Genomic DNA, 14,434 nt, shown 5'->3' with positions numbered 1-14,434 from the left:
CCAGAAATGTTTGATTGGTGATAAATTTGGTGACCGAGCAGGCCAAGGAAGTGTTGAAATCTTGCAGGGACCTTCCTGTGTGTGGGTGAGCATTATTCTGCTAAGAAACCCTGCTATAAGAGGCAACACATGGCTGCAAAATGTCTTATCCCTGAGCTGTTAGTTTTCTTTATATCACTACTTATGGTGACCAACTGTCGTATTTGATGGCTCCCCAGCAGTTTGGGTGATGTGTTGCTCCATAAAAGAGGCAGGATTTAAACATGTAACACAAGGCTTCCATCCTGGAACACACCCATCATCAGATTGCATACAGAACCTGGATGATATGGTTCTGGTCTATAACAATCTGGGTTTTTCCGGTTTCTACAGCAAACAAAGGTGATGGTTGCGGGCTGTCCATGCAGAAACAGGGGTGTGTATAAAGGTGCCACCTGTATCTTGAGAGTGGACCAGAAAACCATGGCAGCTGCTCATGCTTGTTGGGGCATCAGTTGATATTCTCTACTTGTAATTTGTTGGGAACATCCTGATCCTGTTTTTCATAAGTGCATGCCCCACATGACCAGTGCCCCTGACAAGTTGTAACAGCTTGGTCAGAACAGTCTAGATGACGGCTATGACTTGAGCAATCCTGAATTTCTAAGTCCATCTAAAATTCAGTTAACTGGGCAAAGTGTGTCTTAGAGGCATGTCTAGCAGTCAACAATATATCATCAATCAATGTAATTTATATTGATATATTAATACAGGTACAAGTCTGCAAGATGAGATACTAGTAATATAAAAAATAAAGTAGGTTATCAATGACATCATATTCCAAAAAAAAACCATTCAAAATTGTCAGTATCTGACCAGAAACTAAAGGTGGAAGCTCCTTAAAAGGATCACTGTTATCTGCTACCTTTTTAGAGACTGATAGAGGTCCAAGCTTACTGATCTACACTAACGCTATCTTCTAAAACAGCTCTATAACCAACAAAAAATACATTCAATCTATGTTACAATCTGATCACACGAGTAACTTCAACATGATACACTTAGGTTATTGATGTATGTACATTCAGCAGTGATGTAATCTGTTTTTATGCCAAAATCTGCTCTCTGCTGACACCTCTGTCCGTGTCAGGAATTGTCCAAAGCAGGAGATTTCTGCTATGGGGATTTGCTCCTGCTCTGGACAGTTCCTGTCACGGACAGTGGTGTTAGCAGAGAGCACTGTGGTCAGACAGAAAATAAATTCAAAAAGAAAAGAACTTCCTATGTAGTATACAGCAGCTGATAAGTACTGGAAGTATTAAGATTTTTTAATAGAAGTAATTTACAAATCTGTTTAACTTCCTGGCACCAGTTGATTACCCCTTTAAGTAAGCTTTCAGTTTAATTTGGAAACACTAGGAAGCAGAAACGTGTAAAATAAAAATTATTTGTATGTATTGCTTATTATTTACATATTGTCAGTCCTCACTGGATAATGTCTAAACCACATTCTGATTTACGTCCAACCACTTCAGTGACTCATTCACCTCTAACCAAAATAAATGCACACAGTGGTCTACCTTTATATTAACCTAAGACCTGCATTGCATAAACATGATAACCTGCTTTCTTTCGACTATGTAAATGTATAATCAGGCTTTCTCATTTCTGTACTTAATACGGAGCAGCATGCCACCAAACAGGTAGTGTAGGCATCCAAATTCCAAATGGACTTATCATTTTGGACCATGAAATGTTTTAATGCCCTGTAATGCTCTATTCAGCCACTCAAGTGGTACAGCCTACTTTGACTTCAGGGAACAGATCTGGAGTGCTATCCAAGTCATTCAGATTTTTTGTGATATTTACTTTATTATGGAAACATCCTTACATTTCTTTTGAATGTAAGAAGATTTGGGAATTAGCTTGTTTTTAAGAAAATTTCTAAAACATAATTTTAGCCACTAATTTTGATCTGAAGTGGCTTTAAAGGCACTATTTAGTAGAAATCCCCTATTTTTTTAAACGCATGCCCAAAGCATTTAAAAAGTTTGCTTTGTCGCAGAAATGAAAGCAAAGTAAAGGTAAAATTTGCAACACTAACAATTAATATTAGCCTCATTTTTCAGTTTTTAGAAATATTCCAAATGTAGTGTAGTGTGCTATTTGACTCACATATAGTCCTCAGAGATAAAGTAGCACCATGGGAATTTAAATTCCCTAGTGACAACCCATACACCTTTTTACAGCTTGTTTAGAGTAAGCTGGCCCAGGTCTCTGTGCGGGTGATCACGGGAGCTTGGCTTTGCCAGACTCCAGCTCTGTAAGGACCGGAGAAAACAGGTCAAGCAGCGAGGCAATATATTTAGAGTGTGTGGCCCAGTGAATGTTCTATAAATAGATGGCGATGTACACAGTGCTCTACATTTGGTACAATAAATATCAACTCAGTGGTAAGGTATAGTGTTGCTCATGAATATTCGCAATTCGAATATTATTCGCGAATATCGCATATTCGCGAATTCGCGAATTTCGCGAATATAGCGCTATATATTCGTAATTACGAATATTCGTTTTTTTTTTGTTTTTTTTCACAGTACACATCACAGTGATCATCCCTCTCTGCTTCCAGCTTGTGTGGTGTAAAGAAGGCTGTAATACTACTGTGTGAGACTGGCGTACGAAAATTCGCATATGCGAAAATTAGCATATGCTAATTTTCGTATATGCGAATTTTTCGCGAATGCTAATTTTGTGTATGCCAATATGCACATATGATAGTTTTCGCATACGCGAATGTTCGCATATGCGAAAATAAAACGGGAATATAACGAATATGCGAATATTCGCGAATATATGACGAATATTCGTCCATATATTCGCGAATATTCGCGAATTCGAATATGGCCTATGCCGCTCAACACTAGTAAGGTATATGAAGTTAACCTCATCACTCAGTATGTACAGGAGCAGGACTTTCTGTGTAACAGCAGGACTCTCTTCTCTCGTACATTAACTAAGCACGAGGAATACACTGTATGCCTCACTGTTCAGTTAACATTTGCTGTTCCAGGTATAGTATGCCTGACCCAGTAAATATGAGTAAGCAGTGATGTGTACAGCATCATAGAATACCTCTGGATAGCCCAACACATTCACAATAAATATGAATTGCGTGCCAAGGCAGACAGTTTATACCTAGCTTCTCAGTGTACAGGTTCAGGGACTCGCCAGAAGTTTAATCTGATTTTTTTTTTTTTAATTCATGTGCTCATTCCTAGTTAAAGGTCTTGGTTTCTATTACTAATTCTCATGGGGGACTGGTGTCCTGACTCACTGTACTGTATATAGAGCAATGCACATGAAATAAGTACATGTGCTTTTGTACTGCACTGTCTAGGCTGTACTACAAGAGTATCATATGGTTCCATACCGCAATTTAAGGTCAATGCCACTAAATGGGTTATTTCAAAATCCTACAACCTTCTGTCTACTTGGAATGAATACAAAAGTGGACACACAAAGCAAATATATAGGTATTCGGTGCAACGTATATTTCTTGCCCTACTTTACTACTAACTAGTGTTGCTCGCGAATATTCGCAATTCGAATATTATTCGCGAATATCGCATATTCGCGAATTCGCGAATTTCGCGAATATAGCGCTATATATTCGTAATTACGAATATTCGTTTTTTTTTTTTTCTTCACAGTACACATCACAGTGATCACCCCTCTCTGCTTCCAGCTTGTGTGGTGTAAAGAAGGCTGTAATACTACTGTGTGAGACTGGCGTGCGAAAATTCGTATATGCGAAAATTCGCATACACGAAAATGCGCATATGCGAAAATTAGCATATGCGCATTTTCGTATATGCGAATTTTCGCGTACGCTAATTTCGTATAAGCTAATTTTCCCACATGTAACTTTTCGCATATGCGAATTTCCGCATATGCGAAAATACAACGAGAATATAACAAATATGCGAATATTCGCGAATATATGACGAATATTCGTTCATATATTCGCGAATATTCGCGAATTCGAATATGGCCTATGCCGCTCAACACTACTACTAACCTCTTGCCAACATTTGCCATTGTCAGGATCCGGATACTGTGAGGATACTGGTGGTGGATCCTCTGTGTCAGTGGGGTGATGACGTGGGCCGTACCAGGGGAACGGAGTCTAAGGGGTTACTGGTTTTCACCAGAGCCAGCCGCAAAGCCGGATGGACTTGCAGCGGCAGGTAACCCCCAGGTCGTTCCACCCGATAGCGACTCAACCCCAACTGACGGCTGAGATAGGCGCGGTACAAGGGATTAGGCAAGAGCAAGGTCGGACGTAGCAGAAGGTCAGGGCAGGCAGCAAGGATCGTAGTCAGGGGCAACGGCAGAGGGTCTGGAACACTGGTTTGGGACATACAAGGGACGTTTTCACTGGCACAAGGGCAACAAGATCTGGCGGTGCTGGGAAGGGGAAGTGAGGTAATATAGACATGGACACAGGTGTATTCACTAATTGGGCCAGGCGCCAATCAGAGGCGCACTGGCCCTTTAAATCGCAGAGAGCCGGCGGGCGCGCGCCCTAGGGAGCGGGGCCGCGTGCGCCGGGACTGAACCGACGGAGGACAGGACGGGTAAGGAGACTGGGATGCGAACCGCGAGCGGTTCGCAACCCTGCCGGTGACATTAATGCAGCGCTCCCGGTCAGCGGGTCTGACCGGGGTGCTGCGACAAGGTGAACGCTGCGAGCGCTCCGGGGAGGAGCGGGGACCCGGAGCGCTCGGCGTAACAGCCATACATGAACGGCAAATGCATGCTTGGGAAATATGGAGTGGGTTTAGGTCCCGACTTTTATCAATACCCATGCTTGCTGTCACTAAAGAACATCAGAGTTACTGTACTGCTAGTCCTCTAATCTCCTAATACCCAGGGTCTACAGTGACTCCAGTATCTAGACAGTTGGATGGCAAGTGCAGCTCCAGCTCTTATCACCTGAGCCAGGGAATACAAAATGCAAGGGTTTGGTTGTTACCAGAAAGAAAAAAACACTAAGCCACCAAGTATATATCTGATCCTCCAACATATAAGAGATAATTGATGTTGGGGGCAATGCTTTGAGATGATAGGGTTAGTAGGTCCAAGGAACTCACTTTAAATGTCTTGGTAAGTCTAGTTAAGTGTTTAACCGGTTTTCATCTAAGGACGAGACGGCTCATCCTGAGACGGCAACTAAGATATGGCGCAGGCTCCTGACTGTAGCCAGGGGCCACCGTTATTAGCCAACATGCCGCGATTGCCGTGGACAGCTATTAACCGTTTAAATCGCCGCTGCCTAAGCTGACAGTGGCGTCTAAAAAAAGCTTTAACCAGTCCCTGGAGGCAGGGGTGGGCGGGGCGATCAACTTTAGAGGTAGCCGGAGGGCTTACCTCTTTTCCTATGCTGGTCCAGGCTCTGTGATTGATAGAGCCTGGCTGAACCAGGCTTTATCAATCAAGCACAGAGCACACAGATCAATGGAGTTGTATGGAATTCCATTGATCTATATGAGGAATCTAATGATTCCTCCTAAAAGTCCCCTAAGGGGACTAAGTAAAGTATAAAAAAAAAAAGTTGAATAAAAGTTTTAAAAAAACACCCATTAACCCTTTCCATATTAAAAGTTTGAATCACCCCCTTTTCCTAAATTCAATATAAAAAAATATGTAAACAAAATAAAAATAAACATATGTGGCATCATCGCATGCGCAAATGTCCAAAATATAAAAATATATAATGTTAATTAAATTGCACGGTTAATGGTGTTTACGTAAAACAATACCAAAGTCCAAAATTGCATATTTTTGGTCCCTTTGTGTACCCTAAGAAAATTTATTATAAGCGATCAAAAAGTCCCATCAAAACAACTATGGTACCATTAAAAACTTCAGATCATGGCACAAAAAAATGAGCCTTCATACATCCCAGTATACGGAAAAATAAAAAGTTATAGGGGTCAGAAAACACATACTAATTTTGGTGCATGTACTGTAGCTATAATTTGTTTTAGGTAGTAAAATTAAATAAAACCTATATAAATTAGATATAAGATATCCTTGTAACCGTATGGACGTACAGAATAAAGATAAGTGTAATTTTTACTGAAAGGTACACTGCGTAGAATTGGAAGCCTTCAAAAGTTACAAAAGAGCATTCGTTTTTTCCCCACAAATATTTTTTTCTGGTTTCGCGTAGATTTTGTGGTGAAATGATTGATGTAAAATTGGTGGCACAAAAAACAAGCCCTCATATGGGTCTGTAGGTGAAAAAATGTAAAGCGTTATGATTTTTAGAAGGTGAGGAGGAAAAAACTAAAGTGCAAAAATGAAAAATGGCCTGGTCCTTAAGGGGTAAAAGACTGCCTCTATCTTCTTATAATGCTGTGATCGGCACTATTGGTATTGATTTACTGATGTTGATGACCACAGCCATCACTATTGTTGAACTGTGTAACTTAGCAGGATAATGTAAATTTGCATCATGGGGTGTTGGGATTAACAGGGGCTAACCACGGGTTATTTAGGAGGTTTTGAGGGGTTTTATGTTGTGACTTATTAGGTATCTCTTGCCTTCATTTTATGAAATACATTTGGAATGTCAGTAGTTAAAGCCAGTATTGTTTTCTGTGGGTCAACATGCTGCAAATTCAGAACTGTAGAACATTCGCTATGTAGTCCCATGAGACCCATATTAACTGTGTTGAACTTCTGAAGTAACAAGAAGCGCAGTTGTACTATTCTATAGCATTAAATTTGTCTAGCATTAATTCTTGTGAAAACACTGCAGAAAAAGCCTGCAATGCGAACCATTTGCGTTCCCGGTTAATTACATGCTTCCCGTTTCTCACCTACCCACATACATATATCCTTATTATCCTCTATTTTACTGTCAACCAGTAGATAATTGCTGTGAAATTTGTTGACACCAGGCAGAGCCCTTTTGCTCTTTTGTACACAAGAAGCTGAACTCATAGATCAGACTTGTTACACTCTGTAGCAGCTACAGAAGAGCGTTAAAGTATTAACCACACAAGAAATGGAATTCCTTGTTCTATCTGTTGTGTGTGTTTTATAATCTGTCAGTTACAGGGCAATAGTACTGACTGCTTCTCCATTGAGCTTTTCCCAGTCTTACTATAGAAATTTGTTAAAGACAAATTTTTTGTATAGGTAATAGTTTTCTACCTGAGAATTTTTTATGTTATGTATCATACTGTTCTAACCAGGCTTCATTAGAAATCTCCTATCAATAACTTCTGCTGAATGTTGTTTGAGGCTGTCTTTCTGAGTAAGAAAAATATCTGTATTACTGGTTTTCTTCTTCTTGTTTCCCTTCTCAGAGTTAACTATAGCAGTGGGAGGGAAATTAGTATATATACAACATTTCAGAGTGTAGAGAGTTGGGAGGGCATACATGGAGGGCAAATTACAGAGGCTGTTGATGGAGACATATGTATGAAGGTACACAAAGGGCAGTTTAATAGTTTAAAGTGCAGAATCAATGGGCTGTGTACAATTGTAAAGAGAAATCAGAGCTTCCAGAGCAAACTCCAGGCTCTTGCACACACAGATCTTACATCCAGCATGTGAAACATGGAGGATGGTTTCATAGGGCGAGACCTTAGAAAAACACCAATATCAATCATATTTTTTTTCTGCAATATTAAATTACTTTATATTGGATGTGGCAATATATATATATTTAATTTTTTTTTCATCTGATCACTGGTATAACTGGTACAGCACACTGCAGTAATTTGGTACCTGTCAGTTACACTGTCACAGAAAGACCATGCCTGTGGTTGTGTCTCTCAGACCTCAGTACATTAAAGGCCCAGAAGCAATGTTTTAGTCTCCAGCTGCCATGGCAGCCATCCAATCCTGTGATTGCATTCATTGTGTGTTTGTCAATAGGCTACGCTACTGGGGGAGCCCTCTCCTCCTGTGAACCCTCTAGATTCTGCAGTTACCAAAGACTGTAGCATTAAATGGGTTAATCTGCCCAGATCCAATCTCACTCTGGCCTCAGTTGCAGTGGAAGCTTGGCTGTTTATGACAGCCTGTTTCCACTGTCAACCATTGCCAATTCTGTGGCCTCACCTTCTGAGCCCATGGAGCACCAGCCCAGCACCATGAATCTACGATACTGAGTTTACTTTTTTCTTGCTGCATTGTACACTTACCGCACAGACCAGGAAGGGGTTAAATAACTACCTAGAATAAACATTATAAAAACTTAAGGTTTAGAGTAAATGGAGAAACAATATTGTAATTCTGAGGGGGAAAAAATGGATCATGGGGTTTAAAAACATCCCTGCATACTGGAAGACTCAATTGCTATATGAGATTGTATAAAACTATTTAAGAAACATATTTCCGGCTTTTTTGAAAAATGTGTGCTGTCTCTCCCTGAAATAAAAGTGATTTTATTTAAGATATTCATTTTCTAAACTTAATGTATGATAAATGCATTTATTAGGCACATCTACATTTCTTAGTGCTAAAAAATGGAGGGCAAATTGTGTGAGAATGATAAGGTCCTCAAGTCCTGGCCGATACAATAAAGAAGTATTCCTTAATATAGAGAGCTTTCAACTGTATGAAAAGAAAGTGCTCTTATAGTTAATGACAGCTGACTACAAAAGAAAAATCCAGTGGACATTACATTCACCACAGGCAAAGGTAACAGGTAACAGCTCTTACACACTATAAGGAGAAGCCTGCGGACATCTGTAATGCCATTTAAAAGGGAATTTGCATGTAAATATGATCTTCTCAGCTTCTCTTCCACTTAATCTTATTATACCTGTACAGAGAATGCCTGGGGATGCATTAAATACTGTTTATTGCCAATATCTGGACAATATAGCCTTTTCTGCAGTACAGGCTATTTTATTATTAGACTTTCCCAAAGGCCACTATTATATTAGCTCATACACCTATAATAAGGACAATATGTAAATTATTTAGATACATGTAATGTTTAACAACTTTGTCCTACATTAGAAGAAAACGGGAAGAAACGGCAACGAGCTTACACCTCCAATAAATATACTTCTACATTAGCTTATTCTTAGAGATAAAAATAATCAAAATACAAATAAGACTAAAAGAGAGAAAATATAGACAATATAAATAATAAAATCAATACCTTAAAAATAGTAATACCAAGGGATCCACTCAAATGCTTCTTAGTATAAAGCATGAACCTCAATAAGTAAGTTTCTAATCTGAAATTGAAGAAGCACTCCAGTTTGTTTTTTTGCTTATATCATGCACGCTCACCATCACTAGTCCTACAGTTTATTTTATTCCAGCACAACTGAATTCATATGTTTCATTACTGTAACTGGGTCATGTGATCACAAGTCAAACCTGAGTGAGCTGGCTTTCTGTCAACTACAGGATGACATTATCACCTCAGATTCTTCTGGCAGCTCCCAGACCCATTCCCTCCCTGCTCCATTTGTATACTGCTGCTGCTAACGCTATAGGATCAGGATTTATAGTAGTTCTACACCTTCCCTGAGCCTGTTTTCACATGTCACATTTTTGCTGGCTTTTATTTCATTTTTGTTGTGATTTTCCCAAAACCACAGTAAAAAATTTGCAAAAACTTTTCATTTTTTCAGCAATTTTTTTTAAATTAACGCTAAAACACAGCCAAAATGCTATGCAAATGTGTCATAAATGCAGTAACATGTGAACAAAGCCTGAAGCCTGGCAGCTGAAGTTTAGCCAGGTGATTACATTGGTCTTATTAGGTGAATTATACCACCCACTCTCTCTGCAAAGCCAGAGGATTTATGGGAAATGTAGGCACAAGAAAATAATTTCTGTTTTACAATAGAATCAAGGTGTCTGAAAACTAATGCATGCCACATGAACTCAAATAGGTAAGCACAGGGCATACACAAGAACCTCTACATTATTCTCAACTAAAGCCTATAACCGTTGAAGGCTGTCTAATGTTTATTTGTGTTATTCCCCTACAAGTTGCACACTTCATTTCATTTGCATTTCACTAAGTTGTTGAGTAGCATTATACTAGAAACAAGGTAGACATTCTCCCATCCTGTGATTTGTTTTTACTGCAGAAGTAGATGGACAAAAATAGTTGTTACCAGAACAGGGAATTACGACCTGCCTATATGACTTGGAAGATGACTTTTAGGATAGTATATGCGAAAATGACAGCTTTGAAAGGTACAGCCAGAACTGTATGTTGGGGATTTGGCCTTTGATTAGGGTTTACTAGAGCTTTTTAGAGCTTATTATGTAATATTGTCCTGTGGTCACAGCAGCATTTATATTAGACTGGTTTAGGTAGACATGCTCAATGTCCTCAATGTCTAGTGTCAAAAGGGGAGGACTTATAAGCCTAGCTGATGCTTGCTGTGCCACTATTTTAGTACTGGACACAATTGATATAGAAAAGCCAAATAACAATAACAATTATATATATATATAGTAAATCAGATATTTGACTTCTATTACAATAATATTCATTCTTATCAACTGAAAACAATTAATTTGTTAACTTGGTTATGTTAAGTGCAATTATTTAATTTATTCAAATGAATCAGGTTGCACACAATATTATTATTTTTTAACTAAACCTAGAACTTTCCTGTCTATGGTATTATTATTAGGTAACAGTGTAACTTTAAAATGGTCTCCCCTGTTCCTTTTTTATATTACATTCAAAAGTCTATTTCATTTTACCATCTAGAAAACACTTGAAAGTGAGATAATCCTTTCAATGTAGTATTCCTTCTCAGTGAAATAGATTTAAATAGAATTAAACTTAATAACATAGCAGGATGTCAGCTCATTATAAATTCCAAGTCGTGAATGACAAAGGCTGGAAAACATTTGTAGGCTTTACACGAGTAACTTTAACTTGCTGGAATATCTTTCCGGAATATCTATACTCAATAGGATCTGACAACTAATCGCATCTGCTGTTTTCTGTTTAAGATATCCTGATGATCAGTATTGATTAGCGGTAATGGTGATAAATGCATTGTTATGTATTACCATCCGTATCACTAATGCAAATAAATACACTGTCTTCTAGACAAAAGATTATTACAGATGCTTCCTACCGTTTTCTTCAAGTGATTAGTCTCTAAGCCTCAAGCTCATATAATCCTTCTTCATAAAATATTTGTCACATATTGGCATATCAGAATGCATTGCAATGGCAAAGCATTTCATGCTTTTAAATATGATATAGTGCTTCAAATATTTTGGGACTACAACACAAAACTGCATCATTAAGGTATGTAATTAGAATAATAAGAGGAAAAAAAGACATAGTTGAAGTGTTTCTGTACAATTTATTTTCATATAAACATACACAACTATACTTTTCAATATGTTCTAGTACATGTATATGGAAGATTGGAAAAAATATCTCCTAAAATTCTTAAAAATATGTTAAACATACCAAACATGATTTAAATAAGAGATAATTTTCTGATTACACATTTGCTTTAAATTATGTTTAAGAGTTGGATCGCATGTGCCGTATTTTGCAGCGTATTTGCCCCTGCATATTTTTCCACCCATTGAAGTCATGGGTAGCAAAATCTGATGTAGAAAATATGCTGCAAAATATGCTGCAAAATGAACAGCAAAATATGGCACGTGTGACCCTACCCTTAAAGTAACTTTTGACCAACATAGAAACTTAACTACAACCCCATGTAGCATATACTGTAGCTATTCAGTATATATTATTTTAAATGGAAAATTCCATCCATTGGGTAGTAAGAAGCAATATGGGAAAGATATCATCCATGATGGCATGAATGGAGGGGGCGTGGTATGACGTCGTGAGGGGACTTGGCATGCCATCACAACCAACACCGCCCAAATACAAAATAATGTTCAGAAAGCCAGATGACTGCATGGAGATAGCGGGGGTCCCATCGGCTGGACCTTTGGATAGGGTATAAAATGTCAAGGGGCGGTGTATAGAGGGCTACACTTACACTACACTACACTTACACTACATTTAGACATATTGCTCATCTTCTCTGTCCCTTAACCCATATTTAATTATGTTATTTTACCTGGTATACTATGAGCTAAGGGTTCCTTCCAGCCACTTTCTGCACCTCTCTTAAAATAGCCAACAAAATTAATCTGTGTATTTGGGAAGTAAAGTGTAATAAAATTTCTATAGGCAGCCCTAGGATTAAGAGTTAAAGGGGTATTTCCATCTCCCCTAATGGCTTCCTAGACAATCTGCCTAACTCAATGTGAGTTATACAAATGGTAAATTGTAAGAGTAACCTATTTGCTTTGCCTGTTTTCGGCTTACGGCTGGGAAGCCATTAGGGGAGATGAGCTTATGGTGGAACGGCACATCTTTTTGTAGGGTTTACCTGGATGTACATTGAGTTCTCTGTGTCAGCTAATAAGATGTGATAAAGAGACATTTAACCTTCATAAAAAAAAGCTAACAAGGTGAGCTCTGAAATTTGAAACTATATTGTTTTATATTTGGAAAATAAGAGAACCCTTTAAGAGAGTTTTGCATTAATAAAACACATATTTAAACTTTGCATATTTTTGAATGACCATTTGTAATGACATATTACATGTTAATTGCAACAAACTCTAGTTATTGGAAATGCTATTTGTTGTATGTCTTTAAATGGGCTTCTTCCCCATTCTAGTTAGTTTTCAGTGTCTAATTATGAAGAAAAATGAATACATGACAGCATATTGTAAAGGTTGTATAACTAAAACTGAATGACAAGAGATTTTTTTTCTGACTGCTTTTGCATGATTGAATGCACCCCGCTTATACTGTGTGCTGACTCAGACTCATTGTTTTCCTTTTTCAGGTCGTTGAAACTAATTTGGTCGCCTTTGACTGTCACTGGATCATTATAAATGAGGTAATTGGCGTTTTAATGTTATTGTAAAGTGTTAATCCTATTTGCATACAGCAGGGCATTCTTAAATTGAGTGCAACTTTGCAAAGCATATTTTGATTTTGGTTTTCAGAACAGCAACTAAATAATTGACTGGTAAATTAAGAGGTGATATTTCAAAGTAATGGAATGTGTAACCTGCCTTCTGGGTAGCTTTATTCTCTTAAAAGTATACTAATGAAAACTATTGAAATAAGTCAAATTTAATTGTATTAGAAGATAGGGCTCAAGAAAGGTTAGAACTAATTCCCTGATATAATCCTATTATCCAAATTGCTCAAATTGCAAAAAGCAGGTTCGGTTTCAGCAATAGAGGAGAGAAGGTGCAAGATAACCAAATTTCCCATGCCAACTCCTTCTGGAATCTACCTCAGAATACAGGTTCAATCTTTAGTGTCAGCTTCTTGTCTATAGAAAATGAGAAAAGAGGCTGTGATCACCGTCAACATATTACAACAGTCTTTTTTATTTGAAAAAAGTTCAGAGATGCTAATACTTATATTCTTCTGTTTGTATGGAAGAGAAGAGGCACTGGACATGTTACCTACCCTTTCAATCAATGCCTGATTAACCAAAATAACCACATTTTTTTATTTAGCCATTTGTGTATTATATAGATTTAGATTAGGATTTAATGTTATCCTTTAAAATATAAGAAAACTTTGACTTAAGGAAATATTTTAAGCATCCCCTCTAAAACAACTTTTCATACAATTCTGTTGAATATTGCTAAGGCTAGATTTGCACCATGATTTGAGTGTCCAAAACGACACAGGCCTCATTTATTTATATGATCTGAACATCGTCAGCTAGTGACTATGTTCGGGTCTTTTTCCCAACATATTTGAGTTTTGGCTCAGACTGCAAATTGCTGCAAGCCACGTTTCTCGGTCCAAACCAAAACTTGTATGTGCTCGGTACATGATTCAAACAAAGTGACTATCTGACTTTGCTCAGACCATTGAAATGAATGGACACGTCGGCATGCCATTTTGACATTTTCCTTATGTATCCGTGCCTAGGAGGCAAAAATTGTGACCTTACTCTAACGAGACCGAGAACGAGACCTTATTCTAAAAAAAAAAAAAAGAGCCAATAAAATAATATTTTGCCACATACTAGCTATAGTGTAATCTTAAGAGTTTGAGTAGTTTTACTTGGAAGTGAAAAATTTATGTGAAAGGTTTAAGGGTAGGGTCACATGTAGCTGCTGTGTATTTGAGGCTGCGGATGTGCTACTGCCCATACCTATAGTGTGCCTCCAGCTGTGCCCGTGTGTCCTGCTTGCAGCAGCAATCCGCTGCTATGAGCAATCACAGAGGGAGCTGCAAGTCGTACACGGATGTGCACCTCTCCAGACATCGTGGCTGCTCCCCTTGCTCCCTGAGCTAGGCTGAGAGTGGCCGCGATGTCTGGAGTACACTGGGCATGCACGCGCGTGACTCACAGCTCCCTCTGTGTCT

At 38.3% G+C, this 14,434-nt stretch overlaps 1 protein-coding gene across 2 annotated transcripts in view; it reads left to right on the top strand.

Annotated features, from left to right (window-relative positions):
* The window catches only part of GRID2 (glutamate ionotropic receptor delta type subunit 2), a 1,137,650-nt gene that overhangs the window by 587,244 nt on the left and 535,972 nt on the right, over positions 1–14,434 (top strand). For both annotated transcript variants that reach the window (XR_008891518.1, XM_056567543.1), the window contains exon 5: positions 12,882–12,935. Coding sequence is in view for 1 of the 2 variants with exons in the window: in XM_056567543.1 (XP_056423518.1) it covers positions 12,882–12,935 (54 nt within the window). In the remaining variant the exon portion in view is untranslated. The remainder of the gene's footprint in view (positions 1–12,881; positions 12,936–14,434) is intronic.

The sequence above is a fragment of the Hyla sarda genome, chromosome 1, assembly GCF_029499605.1.
Source record: "Hyla sarda isolate aHylSar1 chromosome 1, aHylSar1.hap1, whole genome shotgun sequence".
Lineage (NCBI taxonomy): Eukaryota > Metazoa > Chordata > Amphibia > Anura > Hylidae > Hyla > Hyla sarda.
This window is presented reverse-complemented; position numbering and strand designations above follow the sequence as displayed.